Source organism: Phaseolus vulgaris, chromosome 1 (genome assembly GCF_000499845.2).
Source record: "Phaseolus vulgaris cultivar G19833 chromosome 1, P. vulgaris v2.0, whole genome shotgun sequence".
Classification (NCBI taxonomy): domain Eukaryota; kingdom Viridiplantae; phylum Streptophyta; class Magnoliopsida; order Fabales; family Fabaceae; genus Phaseolus; species Phaseolus vulgaris.
This window is the reverse complement of record NC_023759.2, coordinates 51417375-51431337: the sequence shown is the minus strand read 5'-3', so window position 1 is coordinate 51431337 and position 13963 is coordinate 51417375. Positions and strand designations below refer to the sequence as shown.

Below are 13963 nucleotides of genomic sequence, written 5' to 3'. Positions count from 1 at the left end.
GGTAAAATTTCAAAGTGGTGTTTACAAATACAATTTGTCAAATTTTATAATTTTTAAAAATCTACTAATTTCTGTAATTTTGAGAAAAAATTGCATCACTTTTGTAAAAATAATAATCTATGAACACATGCATCATTAAGTTTATTAAAAAATAAAATATAGTGAGAGTTTAAAAAAAAATGAAGTGGTATATGAGGCTATCTTTTTGCTAAAACAGTGGGAGAACTAGTATAATTAAGTAGGAAAATTGCAAAACGGGGTTGAGGAAATGATCAACTCCAATCCTTAATCTACACTCTTGTTTATCATACAGAGGAGTCTTTCTTAGGTGTATGGTGGTGGCTTTGGCAAACCCTTAACAACACCGCAAAGTAGGTTGTCGTCTGGCATGTTGTACTCATCTCTGAGAGAACCCTCGGGGGACATAATGCTGATGTATAGCTGTTGGCCAAGATACATATTTTCAGCCGTCAACGATCTCAAGTTCCACATTCCAACGTTGTCGGTTGACAACAAGATGGCGGCCCAACATTTTGGGAAGACCTGAACAGTGTGTCTGCTGACGGCATCGAAAGGGTTGTAACTCTTCCTCTTATCAGGGGTCCATGTGCCAGGTTCTATGCTGTAAGCAAGCAATTAAGTAATCAAAAACAAAAAAGATAATTAAAGAGAAAAGGAAAGAAAGAAAGAATACTGACCCGACTACGAAGAACGCATAACCATCCAAGTGATATGATTGGATTGATTTTTCAGGGTTCTCAAAGATGATCTCGATGAATTTACGATGGGTAACGTTAAGAACATTTGGTTGAATTTTAACAGAGGCTCCAAGATCAGCGGGTGGCTCGTCTTGGATAGTATTATATTTGAAAACCTTGTCAGAAACTCCAAAGTATTCAGCTAGCTTGAGTGGAGTTTCGGGGTCGACGTGGGAGACACCATTGAGGGCATAGCGAAGCTTTCCGTTTTCCCTACTAACGGAGTTGACGAGCTTGATGGTACGGGTGATATCGATTTTGGAGTACTTGTAGGAACCCTGAGGATTGGGCCTGGCGGCGCTGGCAGAGAGATTCCAGCGGAAGGTTTTGAACTGGTTGAGAGACCAAGCCCAGCCAAGTGGAGACTCGGGGATGTCGGGAGAGGGAGCACCCTTGCCATTTGTGTAACGCATGATGGCTTTACCAGTGAGAACAGTCTTGCTGAAACGCGTGGAAGCAACAATGTAGTAATCCTTTGGGTCCTTGTCAGCTGTGATAAGGACAGAAAAGCAGCCACCTACATGAACATCAAGAGAGTCGTAATTGTTTTGCACCACGTGGGAGCCTTCCATCTCAACAAGCTTCATCAAGTGGCCTTGGAACCTTAAGTTTAGTGAATTCTTCATCCCTACATTGCATATTCTGTACTTGTAAGTCTTTCCGGGCTTCATGGTGAACATTGGCTTGTCACTTCCATCACCTTTAGCTGTTTTACCATTGATGAGAACACCTTCAGGCCTCCCAATGGAGCGACCGCTATCCAAGAACTTCTTCAGAGTGGTATGGCTCTTTGTGTACCAGTCACTAATCAAAACCGTGTAATCGTCCTCGGGATCATGGTATGGCACAGGAATCAGCAACCGGCTGTTTATACGGAGCCCGCCAAAGCCACCTGCTGCCCTGTGCAGGGCTGTGCTCGGGTAGTAGAAGAAACTACCTATCTGGTCCTTCACCTGAAGACGGTACGTGTAGTTTGTCCCTGGAGTAATGGGGCAGTTTGTTCCAGGGACTCCGTCTTGCCACGAATTCTTTCTGTGTTGGACGCCATTCCTGCACCGTGCATGCATCAATCATGCAAATTAATTAATTAATTAATTAATTATTTCTATATTTATATACTTGAATATTGTACCCATTCATTAAATAATATATATATATATAGTCACCATGTAAAAAGTAACGGCTCGTCAAGATTATTGAATATATTGAAGACTAGATTGTTGTTGCTGGTGGAATTGATATTGGGTCCTGGGAATTTGCCATTGATGAGAATGCCTTGCTGGGGTACTCCCAATGGAGAGATGATGCCATATGTAACGTTCCATGTAAAGAATATATAGGGGTCTTCACCCCGCACCACCGACACCAGCCACAACAATAGCCCACATATTATTCGTCCCCTCTCCATTCTCTCAACTTTCTTTATTTTAATCCTTTTTGGAACAAAGCTCCTAGCTTCCTTTGCATTTAATTATTCATTACTTCTCTTGCTATTCCATAGTAAGAATCTTCTTTCTTGCTCATACCCCATTTCCCTTGCCTTATATGTATCTCCTCCTTATTTCGCAACCACTCAATCCATACGTAACACATCCCCCACACTTCCCATTATTTTTTGCCCCTTCGAACGCGTACTTCCTTCCACCTTCCCCTTTTCCTCGTCAAATCCTTATACTTAGGGGATGTCTACGAGTTCTTCAATTTTAATATATTTTAAAAATTTCTTAATTTCTCACTTCAAGATATTTCTAAGTATAAAATGTGTACAGGCAATGTTTTCCAAAGAAAGCTAGCTAATAGTTTAAAGTTATGGCTAATAACTAAGTCAAATTACTTTTACAAGTAACTGGTAATTTTAAAATAAAATCAATACATGTTAGTATCATATTTTAATATCAATTTTAGTTTTATTTATAAAAAAAATATTGTGGAGTATTTTTAAATTTCATTTTTTAATTCGTTTAAAGCATTGTTTTTTTTCATAGTTTTTTTATTCCTCTACCAAAAAATTAATTTTAATAAGAGTTTTTTTAATAGTGGTTATAATAACCTTGATTAAGACACGTGATTATCAGAGGATATAAAAAACTCCTTTTTATCTTGTGGAAAAAATTCTATTTAACTGTGAAGATGGACTGCAATATTGCAATTTATGATCCTTGTTTTTAAATGCTTTAATACCATATCAATAACAAAATCATCCTCACCCCAATCCTAACTGTGGAACAACTCTCTTCCCACGTTAAGGGAATTGAAAGCTTAATAGCAAGTGATGGCCGCATTGGTTTCCAGAGAGATACTTTTACTGAAAATTGTCTGAGGAACTACACATGGACAGATCCAGGCTTGTTCCTCTCATCTCCATGTCAGAATATGAAAAAGCCTTAAAAGATGGACCAACAAGTGGTGGTGTTGCTGCAATAATAGAAGAATGTGCATATAAGGAGCTCTTCCTAGAAACCAGATATGAATTTAGAGTTATTGGTCTAGACTTCACCATGAGTGGATGGGGTTTTCTAAGTATAAATCCATTTTTCTTCTGTGAAACTCAACTTCACCACATAATCAAAACTCGTCACGTCATTCAAAGTATTAAGCCAGGTGGTTGTTATAAACATATATATATATATATATATATATATATATATATATGCATGTCTTCCTTTTCGTATACTTCATATTTCAAATTCTCAATATCATAACTCATATATTTGCACAGTCTGTACCAAATAGAATTATGAGTGTTTATAATTGTATCATATGTAGGTAGGGTTTAATGTTTGGCACTCGTGAGTATTGTCATGTGTGTGAAGCTAATTGTCACTTGATGTTGAACCACCATGAGTTTTATTGGCTGAAGTGTTTATCTTTTCTTATCAGTATAGTTTTGTTATTGTTATTCAAAGTAAAGTATTGGAATTAGACCAAGATTGACTCGTGAATGCATAAGAAAACAATGCAAGTAGAAGAATTTGAAAATGTTTTAAATGTGAAAAACCTAAGAAGAAAGTCTCCATAATTCACAAATAATGTTAGATATCCGTTAACTTATATGTAAATTATAATTTTCATTAATACTTATTTTTTTTTAAAATTATAAGGGACTTAAAAGACGCGTATAAAGTTGAAAACCAAAAGTTTTCAGTCTTAGCGTTTTATAGAAAAATGAAGCTAATAAGTGAAATTTGCACTTATCAAGAGTGAAGCAACATTTAAAGAATTTAAACAAAGGAATACATCAAGCGAAATATTATGAAGATTCTTGAAGAGAAGAAACTGCATTAAAGACACATTTGAACTTTCCTAATTCAATATCTAATAGGAAAGAGAAGATGAACCTGTGAAAAAAGTCTAAAGAAGATCAAGCCTCAATAGACATAGTTTATATATATGGAGAAAGTATTTGAAAAATCAAATACATATCGAATATGCAAAGATCTCATCAAAACAAATATTTTCTTATTGAGGCGTCTAACTCATAGAAGATGATGAACATAACTGGAAAGAGAATATCAAAGGGAAAAAGTGATTGAAGCCTCAACGTTAATATCAAATACAGTCAAGAAAATATTTTGAAATATTTAATAAGATTCGAGAAATGGAGAGTAGTTTGACTGTTCATCGTTATCTTCTTTTTATGGTTTTTTCGCTTGAAATGGTATAAAGATATTGAGACCAATAGTTAGGTGACAAGTGTTGATGATTTTTATGAATATTTCACTCGTAAAAATAATTTTCTTGATGACTAAAACCTTTTGACTCAAGATTATTCTACCTTATTTTTAATCCACTAATTAGTCTTAATAGTGATTAAATTATTCAATTCTTAATTCCTTAAGCATTTTAACTAAATTGATTCAATACACTCTCGATCCTTTGTAAATTAATCAATATATTTGTAGGTGTTGTCCACGATATTCTAAGTTTAAAAGCATTTTTAATGTCAATTGAATCTGAATTGAAGAGAGGGTGATTGAACTAATACGGGCACTAGGCATACGAATAAAAACAATATAATTGAAATAGCCATTTTGTAAATTAAAAATGAAGTGTTTGTATTACTTTGAGTTTTGTTACATCTAACACTAACAAAGAGGAAGAGTATAGTGACTCACAAACTCAGTAGAAAAAAAATTCAGATGGGTTGGTTTAAACGGGAAAATATATACTTGGAATTATATTTGAAGTGAACAAGAAGTATTATTTAAATTATTTTTTTGTGAGACTTTGAAGCATAGAAAATAGTGGATTTATTTAGAAAGAAAAAAAAGTTAAAAAAAGAAATATAATTGATTATTTAGTTGAGGAGGAAAAAGTCTAAAAATAATGAGAGGTAGAGCGAAGTAAGAGGCGTGAGGAATGGAGGAGGAGGGGAAGTTTGAAGGGTATAAAAGGGGAGGAGGAGGGGAGAAGAAGAACAGACTATCATCTTCTTTCTTCTGCTTCTTCCAATAAATAAAGAGAACGAAGAAGGTAGTAAAATATACAGGGAAAATAAAAGAATAAAAAAGAATGGGTGGGAGGGGAAAATTGTTGCTGTCGATGTTATGCCTGTTGGCGGCGGCAGTGCAAGGTGAAGACCCGTACCTGTACTATACATGGAACGTGACGTACGGGACGATTGCTCCACTGGGAGTGCCCCAGCAGGGTATTCTGATCAACGGCCAATTCCCTGGACCCGAAATTAACTCCACAAGCAACAACAACGTTGTGGTGAATATTTTTAACAACCTGGACGAGCCATTCCTAATGACCTGGCACGGTATTCAACATAGGAAGAATTCGTGGCAAGAAGGAACACCAGGAACCTTATGCCCCATCGCTCCTGGGACAAACTACACCTACCACTTCCAAGTGAAGGATCAAATTGGAAGTTTTTTCTACTATCCTTCAACAGGATTGCAGAGGGCAGCTGGTGGTTTCGGTGGCCTTCGAATCTTCAGTCGTCTGTTGATTCCCGTGCCATATGCTGACCCCGAGGATGAGTACTGGGTTATCATGGGTGACTGGTACACTAAGAGCCACACTAGCCTTCAGAAATTATTGGACAGCGGTCGCTCTATTGGTAGGCCCAATGGTGTGCTCATCAATGGAAAAACAGCCAAGGGTGATGGCAGTGATCAACCCCTTTACACCATGATTCCTGGTAAGACCTACAAGTATAGGCTATGCAACGTTGGTCTGAAGGACGCCCTTAACTTCAGGATCCAAGGCCATTCCCTGAAGCTTGTCGAGACCGAAGGCTCCCACGTTGTTCAAAACGTCTATGACTCTCTTGACGTTCATGTTGGCCAATGCTTTACTGTCCTTGTCACCGCCGACAAAGACCCAAAGGACTATTACATGGTCGCCTCTACTCGCTTCACCAAGTACGATCTCTCTGCCAAGGCCATCATCCACTACACTAACAGTGCAGCTCCTGCCTCACCTGAGCTCCCTCCATCCCCTGTTGGTTGGGCCTGGTCTCTTAACCAGTTCCGCTCCTTCCGTTGGAACCTCACCGCTAGTGCTGCAAGGCCCAATCCCCAGGGTTCTTACCATTATGGACAGATCAACATCACTCGCACCATCAAGTTTGCCAACTCCGTTAGCAGAGGTCAAGGTCTTCGTTATGCCATCAATGGCGTCTCACACGTAGATCCTGAAACTCCTCTCAAGCTCGCTGAGTACTACGGAGTTGCTGACAAGGTTTTCAAGTACAACACCATCTCCGATGAACCCCCCGTTGATCTAAGCTCAATAACCAAGGCACCTAATGTCATCAATGCCACATTCCGCGACTTCATCGAGATTATCTTTGAGAACGATGGTAAAACCGTCCAATCCTACAATTTGGATGGTTACTCATTCTTTGCAGTCGCCATGGAGCCAGGCAAATGGAGCCCGGTGAAAAGGAAGAACTATAACCTTCTTGACGCCGTGAGCAGACACACCGTTCAAGTCTTCCCCAAATCTTGGTCCGCCATCATGTTGACCTTCGACAACGCTGGAATGTGGAACCTGCGATCGGAGCACGCTGAGAATCGCTACTTGGGCCAACAACTCTACATTAGCGTTTTGTCCCCTCAACGTTCCCTCAGGGATGAGTACAACCTCCCAGATACCCAGCTTCTTTGCGGCATCGTCAAGGATTTGCCCAAGCCACCACCATACTCTTCTTAGACCTTTTCCTTGTCTGTGCCATTCGTATTTCATTGAAACACCATATCATATTCATTCCCATGTCATGCGGTGGCTCATACCATCAACCGACCCATTATTCAATTAATTAATTAATTTACCCTCTTACTACTCCTCTTTCTATTTTTTTTTTTATTTCCTTCATAAACGCACGTATAAAAAAATATGTCTCAAAATTAAAACAAAAATTATAGTGAAGACAATATATATTATAGACTTATTTAAAATTAGATATCATTAATTCAACTCTACAAACAATTATTGTAGAGTATTATTTTACATAGACCAAAATATCCATTTTAAATAAAATTTATACGTTACTTTTATATACTCAAATAATATTTGCATTTCTGTTAAATATTTCCACGTTCGTCATCAAGAAAAATCTACGAACTCTCTGTGCATCACCAATATATTTATATTTTCACTTGAATAACGAATTGCTTTTCTTTCTGAATTAGTGGTAGGAGCACACAATTTATTCAAACAATATGCCTAATCCTTTTATAACATAGATAGATGTCACCAAAAAACGTAATCACCATTTTATTCAAAAACACATAAAAATAATGGAAAGGAAAATGATATTTTCACCCTTCACCCTAAATATTAATATTTTAATTACTTTTAGTTTTGAAAGTTATTTATAAATATTTCGATCGCTAATTTGGTGCTTGAATTTTGGTGACTAAATTTTCTTCAACCGATTTAGTCACCGAAAATTCGGTTGTTAAATTGGTTCCTGAATTTTGGTGACTAAATTTTCTGTGACTGATTTAGCCACCGAAATTTCGGTTGCAAGTTTGTGACAACTTTATAATTCGGTCTGCTGCAAAACTACTTGCCGAAAGGTCATAACAAGTATATTCTTAGACCCAGAGCATAAATACTTGTAGAAGAAGAAAATAAGAATGTAATTTCGCAAAGCACCGAATTATAAAGTTGTCACAAACTTGCAATCGAAATTTCGGTGGCTAAATCAGTCACAGAAAATTTAGTCACCAAAATTCAGGAACCAATTTAACAACCGAATTTTCGGTGACTAAATCGGTTGAAGAAAATTTAGCACCAAAATTCAAGCACCAATTTAACAGAAACTAATTAATATTATTTTACCTGAGGATTGTGGAATGATTCTTATATGGCTTATCTCTTTGAATATAATCCTCTCTTTGTGCCTGACAGAAGTAATAACCTTCAAAGAGTTCCTGAAATTAGTCACACATTATTAAAGGAAACATAACTTTAACATCTAAATCACATATTACAAAGACTAGAGGTTTTGGTTCTTCATTGAAGCATAAAGCATTCAAAACTTTCATGTCTTATCGCTGCATGCTTGGAGGATAAAGGAAAAAGCAGCAGAGTATTTGCATCTTATATCAACATAAATTATTATATTCAACTATAATACATATCAAGCATAAGACTACAGTACTTCTAAGGCAGAATATCAAACCAAACAAGTATTCATATAATTGAAATAGTTTATAAATTGCATACGTTGTTATGCAGTTGTGTCTTCAAGCAGTAGATTATTAATTTATTCTAATTCTTGGGACCCACTGTGATTGTCATATGAAATGCATAAAAGAACTCAACGCATCAGTATCAGGTCCACCTGCAGGACAAACATTATAATATGACATTACAATTTACAAAAGTAACGAAGATACCAAAACTCACAAAATATTCCAAATAAACGATAAGTTACAAACCTCTCTTGGTGTTTCAAGATCCTCCATCTTGCGTTCCTCTCCTGGTTGAAAGACGTTCAGGTCATAGCTCCAAATCTGCTGCAAAACTACTTGCCGAAAGGTCATAACAAGTATATTCTTAGACCCAGAGCATAAATACTTGTAGAAGAAGAAAATAAGAATGTAAATGAGTGTTTGAACAAATTTCTCCAAAAGCACTTCTAGGAGAAAAATGTAAAAAGAAAAAATGAAATGAACATCTCCATAAACTACAATTAGCTTATGCAATAGTTAATTTGTAGAAGCCCTCACATATAACTTCTTTAAATTCTCGTTTTCAACTAAAGCATAAGCTAATTTTAACTTGTGAAAAAACTCATTTCATTTTTTTCTTCTTATCTTTCTCTCCATAAGTGTTTATAGAGAAGTTTGTCCAACCAGACTCAAATCAACTTTGCACTCAACTTATATAGAAATTATCCCATCTTATTTTTCTACAAGGTGAACTACGTAAGTTGATTTTACCATAGAGAAAAACTATTGGTTTTACCTTCTTTTATTTTCTTTTTCGTAAACAACTATGACCAAGTAACAGAACCTAAGTACAAACATCACATTCTGCCGTAACGAAAAGAGTTTCATTTTCAATTCAGTCATGCGCACCAATTGCACGAAACAGAACACCGCAATACAGTAAATCGATTAATAAAATCCAAAAGAACATAGCAGTGTGCTTTGACAGAAACCACCGTTTGTTTCTTTCTGATAAAACATTTTTGGAAACATTTAAACTCGTTGAAAATGCCTAAAAGAAGGCATAACCAGTGACTAAATCTAATAATCCAGCAATTAGGGCACAATCGAGATGGATTGAAAACGAAAGGAAATGCAAAACTTATGGTGTTAGGGCACAATCAACAGAGAGAGTACTCCGGTCGCAATGCTTGAATGCTCAACAGAGAGAGTACTCCGGTCGCAATGCTTGAATGCTCAACAGAGAGAGAGAGATTCAAATGGAGAGAAGATGTGAGAATGTGAGTATTGCTGAGGAAAAGTGGAGTGAAGTGAGTATTGCTTCAGAATTGAAAAATGAAAGAAGAAAAATAAAAGAAGAAAAATAAAAGAAGGGATTAAAGTAAAGCAAAAATAAAAATTAATTATTTGTGTGTAATTTGCGAGGGTTTAACCTTCATATTATTTAAATTTAATTTTTATAATATGAAGGTTTTGCAGCAGACCGAATTATAAAGTTGTCACAAACTTGCAACCGAAATTTCGGTGGCTAAATCAGTCACAGAAAATTTAGTCACCAAAATTCAGGAACCAATTTAACAACCGAATTTTCGGTGACTAAATCGGTTGAAGAAAATTTAGTCACCAAAATTCAAGCACCAAATTAGCGATCGAAATATTTATAAATAACTTTCAAAACTAAAAGTAATTAAAATATTAATATTTAGGGTGAAGGGTGAAAATATCATTTTCCTTTCCATTATTTTTATGTGTTTTTGAATAAAATGGTGATTACGTTTTTTGGTGACATCTATCTATGTTATAAAAGGATTAGGCATATTGTTTGAATAAATTGTGTGCTCCTACCACTAATTCAGAAAGAAAAGCAATTCGTTATTCAAGTGAAAATATAAATATATTGGTGATGCACAGAGAGTTCGTAGATTTTTCTTGATGACGAACGTGGAAATATTTAACAGAAATGCAAATATTATTTGAGTATATAAAAGTAACGTATAAATTTTATTTAAAATGGATATTTTGGTCTATGTAAAATAATACTCTACAATAATTGTTTGTAGAGTTGAATTAATGATATCTAATTTTAAATAAGTCTATAATATATATTGTCTTCACTATAATTTTTGTTTTAATTTTGAGACATATTTTTTTATACGTGCGTTTATGAAGGAAATAAAAAAAAAAATAGAAAGAGGAGTAGTAAGAGGGTAAATTAATTAATTAATTGAATAATGGGTCGGTTGATGGTATGAGCCACCGCATGACATGGGAATGAATATGATATGGTGTTTCAATGAAATACGAATGGCACAGACAAGGAAAAGGTCTAAGAAGAGTATGGTGGTGGCTTGGGCAAATCCTTGACGATGCCGCAAAGAAGCTGGGTATCTGGGAGGTTGTACTCATCCCTGAGGGAACGTTGAGGGGACAAAACGCTAATGTAGAGTTGTTGGCCCAAGTAGCGATTCTCAGCGTGCTCCGATCGCAGGTTCCACATTCCAGCGTTGTCGAAGGTCAACATGATGGCGGACCAAGATTTGGGGAAGACTTGAACGGTGTGTCTGCTCACGGCGTCAAGAAGGTTATAGTTCTTCCTTTTCACCGGGCTCCATTTGCCTGGCTCCATGGCGACTGCAAAGAATGAGTAACCATCCAAATTGTAGGATTGGACGGTTTTACCATCGTTCTCAAAGATAATCTCGATGAAGTCGCGGAATGTGGCATTGATGACATTAGGTGCCTTGGTTATTGAGCTTAGATCAACGGGGGGTTCATCGGAGATGGTGTTGTACTTGAAAACCTTGTCAGCAACTCCGTAGTACTCAGCGAGCTTGAGAGGAGTTTCAGGATCTACGTGTGAGACGCCATTGATGGCATAACGAAGACCTTGACCTCTGCTAACGGAGTTGGCAAACTTGATGGTGCGAGTGATGTTGATCTGTCCATAATGGTAAGAACCCTGGGGATTGGGCCTTGCAGCACTAGCGGTGAGGTTCCAACGGAAGGAGCGGAACTGGTTAAGAGACCAGGCCCAACCAACAGGGGATGGAGGGAGCTCAGGTGAGGCAGGAGCTGCACTGTTAGTGTAGTGGATGATGGCCTTGGCAGAGAGATCGTACTTGGTGAAGCGAGTAGAGGCGACCATGTAATAGTCCTTTGGGTCTTTGTCGGCGGTGACAAGGACAGTAAAGCATTGGCCAACATGAACGTCAAGAGAGTCATAGACGTTTTGAACAACGTGGGAGCCTTCGGTCTCGACAAGCTTCAGGGAATGGCCTTGGATCCTGAAGTTAAGGGCGTCCTTCAGACCAACGTTGCATAGCCTATACTTGTAGGTCTTACCAGGAATCATGGTGTAAAGGGGTTGATCACTGCCATCACCCTTGGCTGTTTTTCCATTGATGAGCACACCATTGGGCCTACCAATAGAGCGACCGCTGTCCAATAATTTCTGAAGGCTAGTGTGGCTCTTAGTGTACCAGTCACCCATGATAACCCAGTACTCATCCTCGGGGTCAGCATATGGCACGGGAATCAACAGACGACTGAAGATTCGAAGGCCACCGAAACCACCAGCTGCCCTCTGCAATCCTGTTGAAGGATAGTAGAAAAAACTTCCAATTTGATCCTTCACTTGGAAGTGGTAGGTGTAGTTTGTCCCAGGAGCGATGGGGCATAAGGTTCCTGGTGTTCCTTCTTGCCACGAATTCTTCCTATGTTGAATACCGTGCCAGGTCATTAGGAATGGCTCGTCCAGGTTGTTAAAAATATTCACCACAACGTTGTTGTTGCTTGTGGAGTTAATTTCGGGTCCAGGGAATTGGCCGTTGATCAGAATACCCTGCTGGGGCACTCCCAGTGGAGCAATCGTCCCGTACGTCACGTTCCATGTATAGTACAGGTACGGGTCTTCACCTTGCACTGCCGCCGCCAACAGGCATAACATCGACAGCAACAATTTTCCCCTCCCACCCATTCTTTTTTATTCTTTTATTTTCCCTGTATATTTTACTACCTTCTTCGTTCTCTTTATTTATTGGAAGAAGCAGAAGAAAGAAGATGATAGTCTGTTCTTCTTCTCCCCTCCTCCTCCCCTTTTATACCCTTCAAACTTCCCCTCCTCCTCCATTCCTCACGCCTCTTACTTCGCTCTACCTCTCATTATTTTTAGACTTTTTCCTCCTCAACTAAATAATCAATTATATTTCTTTTTTTAACTTTTTTTTCTTTCTAAATAAATCCACTATTTTCTATGCTTCAAAGTCTCACAAAAAATAATTTAAATAATACTTCTTGTTCACTTCAAATATAATTCCAAGTATATATTTTCCCGTTTAAACCAACCCATCTGAATTTTTTTTCTACTGAGTTTGTGAGTCACTATACTCTTCCTCTTTGTTAGTGTTAGATGTAACAAAACTCAAAGTAATACAAACACTTCATTTTTAATTTACAAAATGGCTATTTCAATTATATTGTTTTTATTCGTATGCCTAGTGCCCGTATTAGTTCAATCACCCTCTCTTCAATTCAGATTCAATTGACATTAAAAATGCTTTTAAACTTAGAATATCGTGGACAACACCTACAAATATATTGATTAATTTACAAAGGATCGAGAGTGTATTGAATCAATTTAGTTAAAATGCTTAAGGAATTAAGAATTGAATAATTTAATCACTATTAAGACTAATTAGTGGATTAAAAATAAGGTAGAATAATCTTGAGTCAAAAGGTTTTAGTCATCAAGAAAATTATTTTTACGAGTGAAATATTCATAAAAATCATCAACACTTGTCACCTAACTATTGGTCTCAATATCTTTATACCATTTCAAGCGAAAAAACCATAAAAAGAAGATAGCGATGAACAGTCAAACTACTCTCCATTTCTCGAATCTTATTAAATATTTCAAAATATTTTCTTGACTGTATTTGATATTAACGTTGAGGCTTCAATCACTTTTTCCCTTTGATATTCTCTTTCCAGTTATGTTCATCATCTTCTATGAGTTAGACGTCTCAATAAGAAAATATTTGTTTTGATGAGATCTTTGCATATTCGATATGTATTTGATTTTTCAAATACTTTCTCCATATATATAAACTATGTCTATTGAGGCTTGATCTTCTTTAGACTTTTTTTGCAGGTTCATCTTCTCTTTCCTTTTAGATATTGAATTAGGAAAGTTCAAATGTGTCTTTAATGCAGTTTCTTCTCTTCAAGAATCTTCTTTGTTAGACATTCAATAAGAAAATATTTATTTTGATGAGATCTTTGCATCTTTCTCCATATATAAAATTTTTTCTATTATAATCTATAAGTCTTTGTTGAATTTTGAATACGTTTATTTTTTCACCCAAAAGACAAAAATATATTTTCACATAAAGTATAAAGGCGTCACACATCCCCTTAATATGTTCGAAAAAATTCATTTCAAAATATAATGATCCAAAAAAATCCATTTAAAAAAAAGAAATCTTACTTTTGAAGTTCTTATGAAAATTCCAAAAAACTTATTCCAGAAGATTTCCAAAACAAATAATGCAGAAATCACTTTTATAAAGGATATAA

General features: G+C 36.5%; 3 protein-coding genes across 3 annotated transcripts; 1 reads left to right on the top strand and 2 right to left on the bottom strand.

The window, feature by feature from the left end:
* Positions 1-128: 128 nt before the first annotated feature.
* On the bottom strand, positions 129-2276 carry LOC137816272 (L-ascorbate oxidase homolog). The gene is made up of 3 exons (XM_068619350.1): positions 1925-2276; positions 699-1808; positions 129-622 (listed from the first exon to the last, which is right to left on the bottom strand). Exons 1-3 carry the CDS (start codon positions 2164-2166, stop codon positions 325-327), a joined length of 1650 nt encoding a protein of 549 aa, XP_068475451.1. The 5' UTR covers positions 2167-2276; the 3' UTR covers positions 129-324.
* A 2816-nt stretch (positions 2277-5092) lies between these two features.
* Positions 5093-7046, top strand: LOC137815325 (L-ascorbate oxidase homolog). Its single transcript, XM_068618472.1, has one exon. The coding sequence runs from the start codon at positions 5271-5273 to the stop codon at positions 6918-6920; it is 1650 nt and encodes a 549-aa protein (XP_068474573.1). The 5' UTR covers positions 5093-5270; the 3' UTR covers positions 6921-7046.
* A 3543-nt stretch (positions 7047-10589) lies between these two features.
* Positions 10590-12543, bottom strand: LOC137815323 (L-ascorbate oxidase homolog). Its single transcript, XM_068618471.1, has one exon. The coding sequence runs from the start codon at positions 12363-12365 to the stop codon at positions 10716-10718; it is 1650 nt and encodes a 549-aa protein (XP_068474572.1). The 5' UTR covers positions 12366-12543; the 3' UTR covers positions 10590-10715.
* Positions 12544-13963: the final 1420 nt, after the last annotated feature.

Excerpts from the sequence above, each read along its gene's own strand:
- LOC137816272 (XM_068619350.1), bottom strand. The coding sequence starts at position 2,166 with ATGGAGAGGGGACGAATAATATGTGGGCTATTGTTGTGGCTGGTGTCG. Across the intron at positions 1,809-1,924 it reads GAGCCGTTACTTTTTACATG|GAATGGCGTCCAACACAGAA; the intron begins GTGACTATATAT and ends TGCACGGTGCAG. Across the intron at positions 623-698 it reads TATGCGTTCTTCGTAGTCGG|CATAGAACCTGGCACATGGA; the intron begins GTCAGTATTCTT and ends GCTTGCTTACAG.
- LOC137815325 (XM_068618472.1), top strand. The coding sequence starts at position 5,271 with ATGGGTGGGAGGGGAAAATTGTTGCTGTCGATGTTATGCCTGTTGGCG.
- LOC137815323 (XM_068618471.1), bottom strand. The coding sequence starts at position 12,365 with ATGGGTGGGAGGGGAAAATTGTTGCTGTCGATGTTATGCCTGTTGGCG.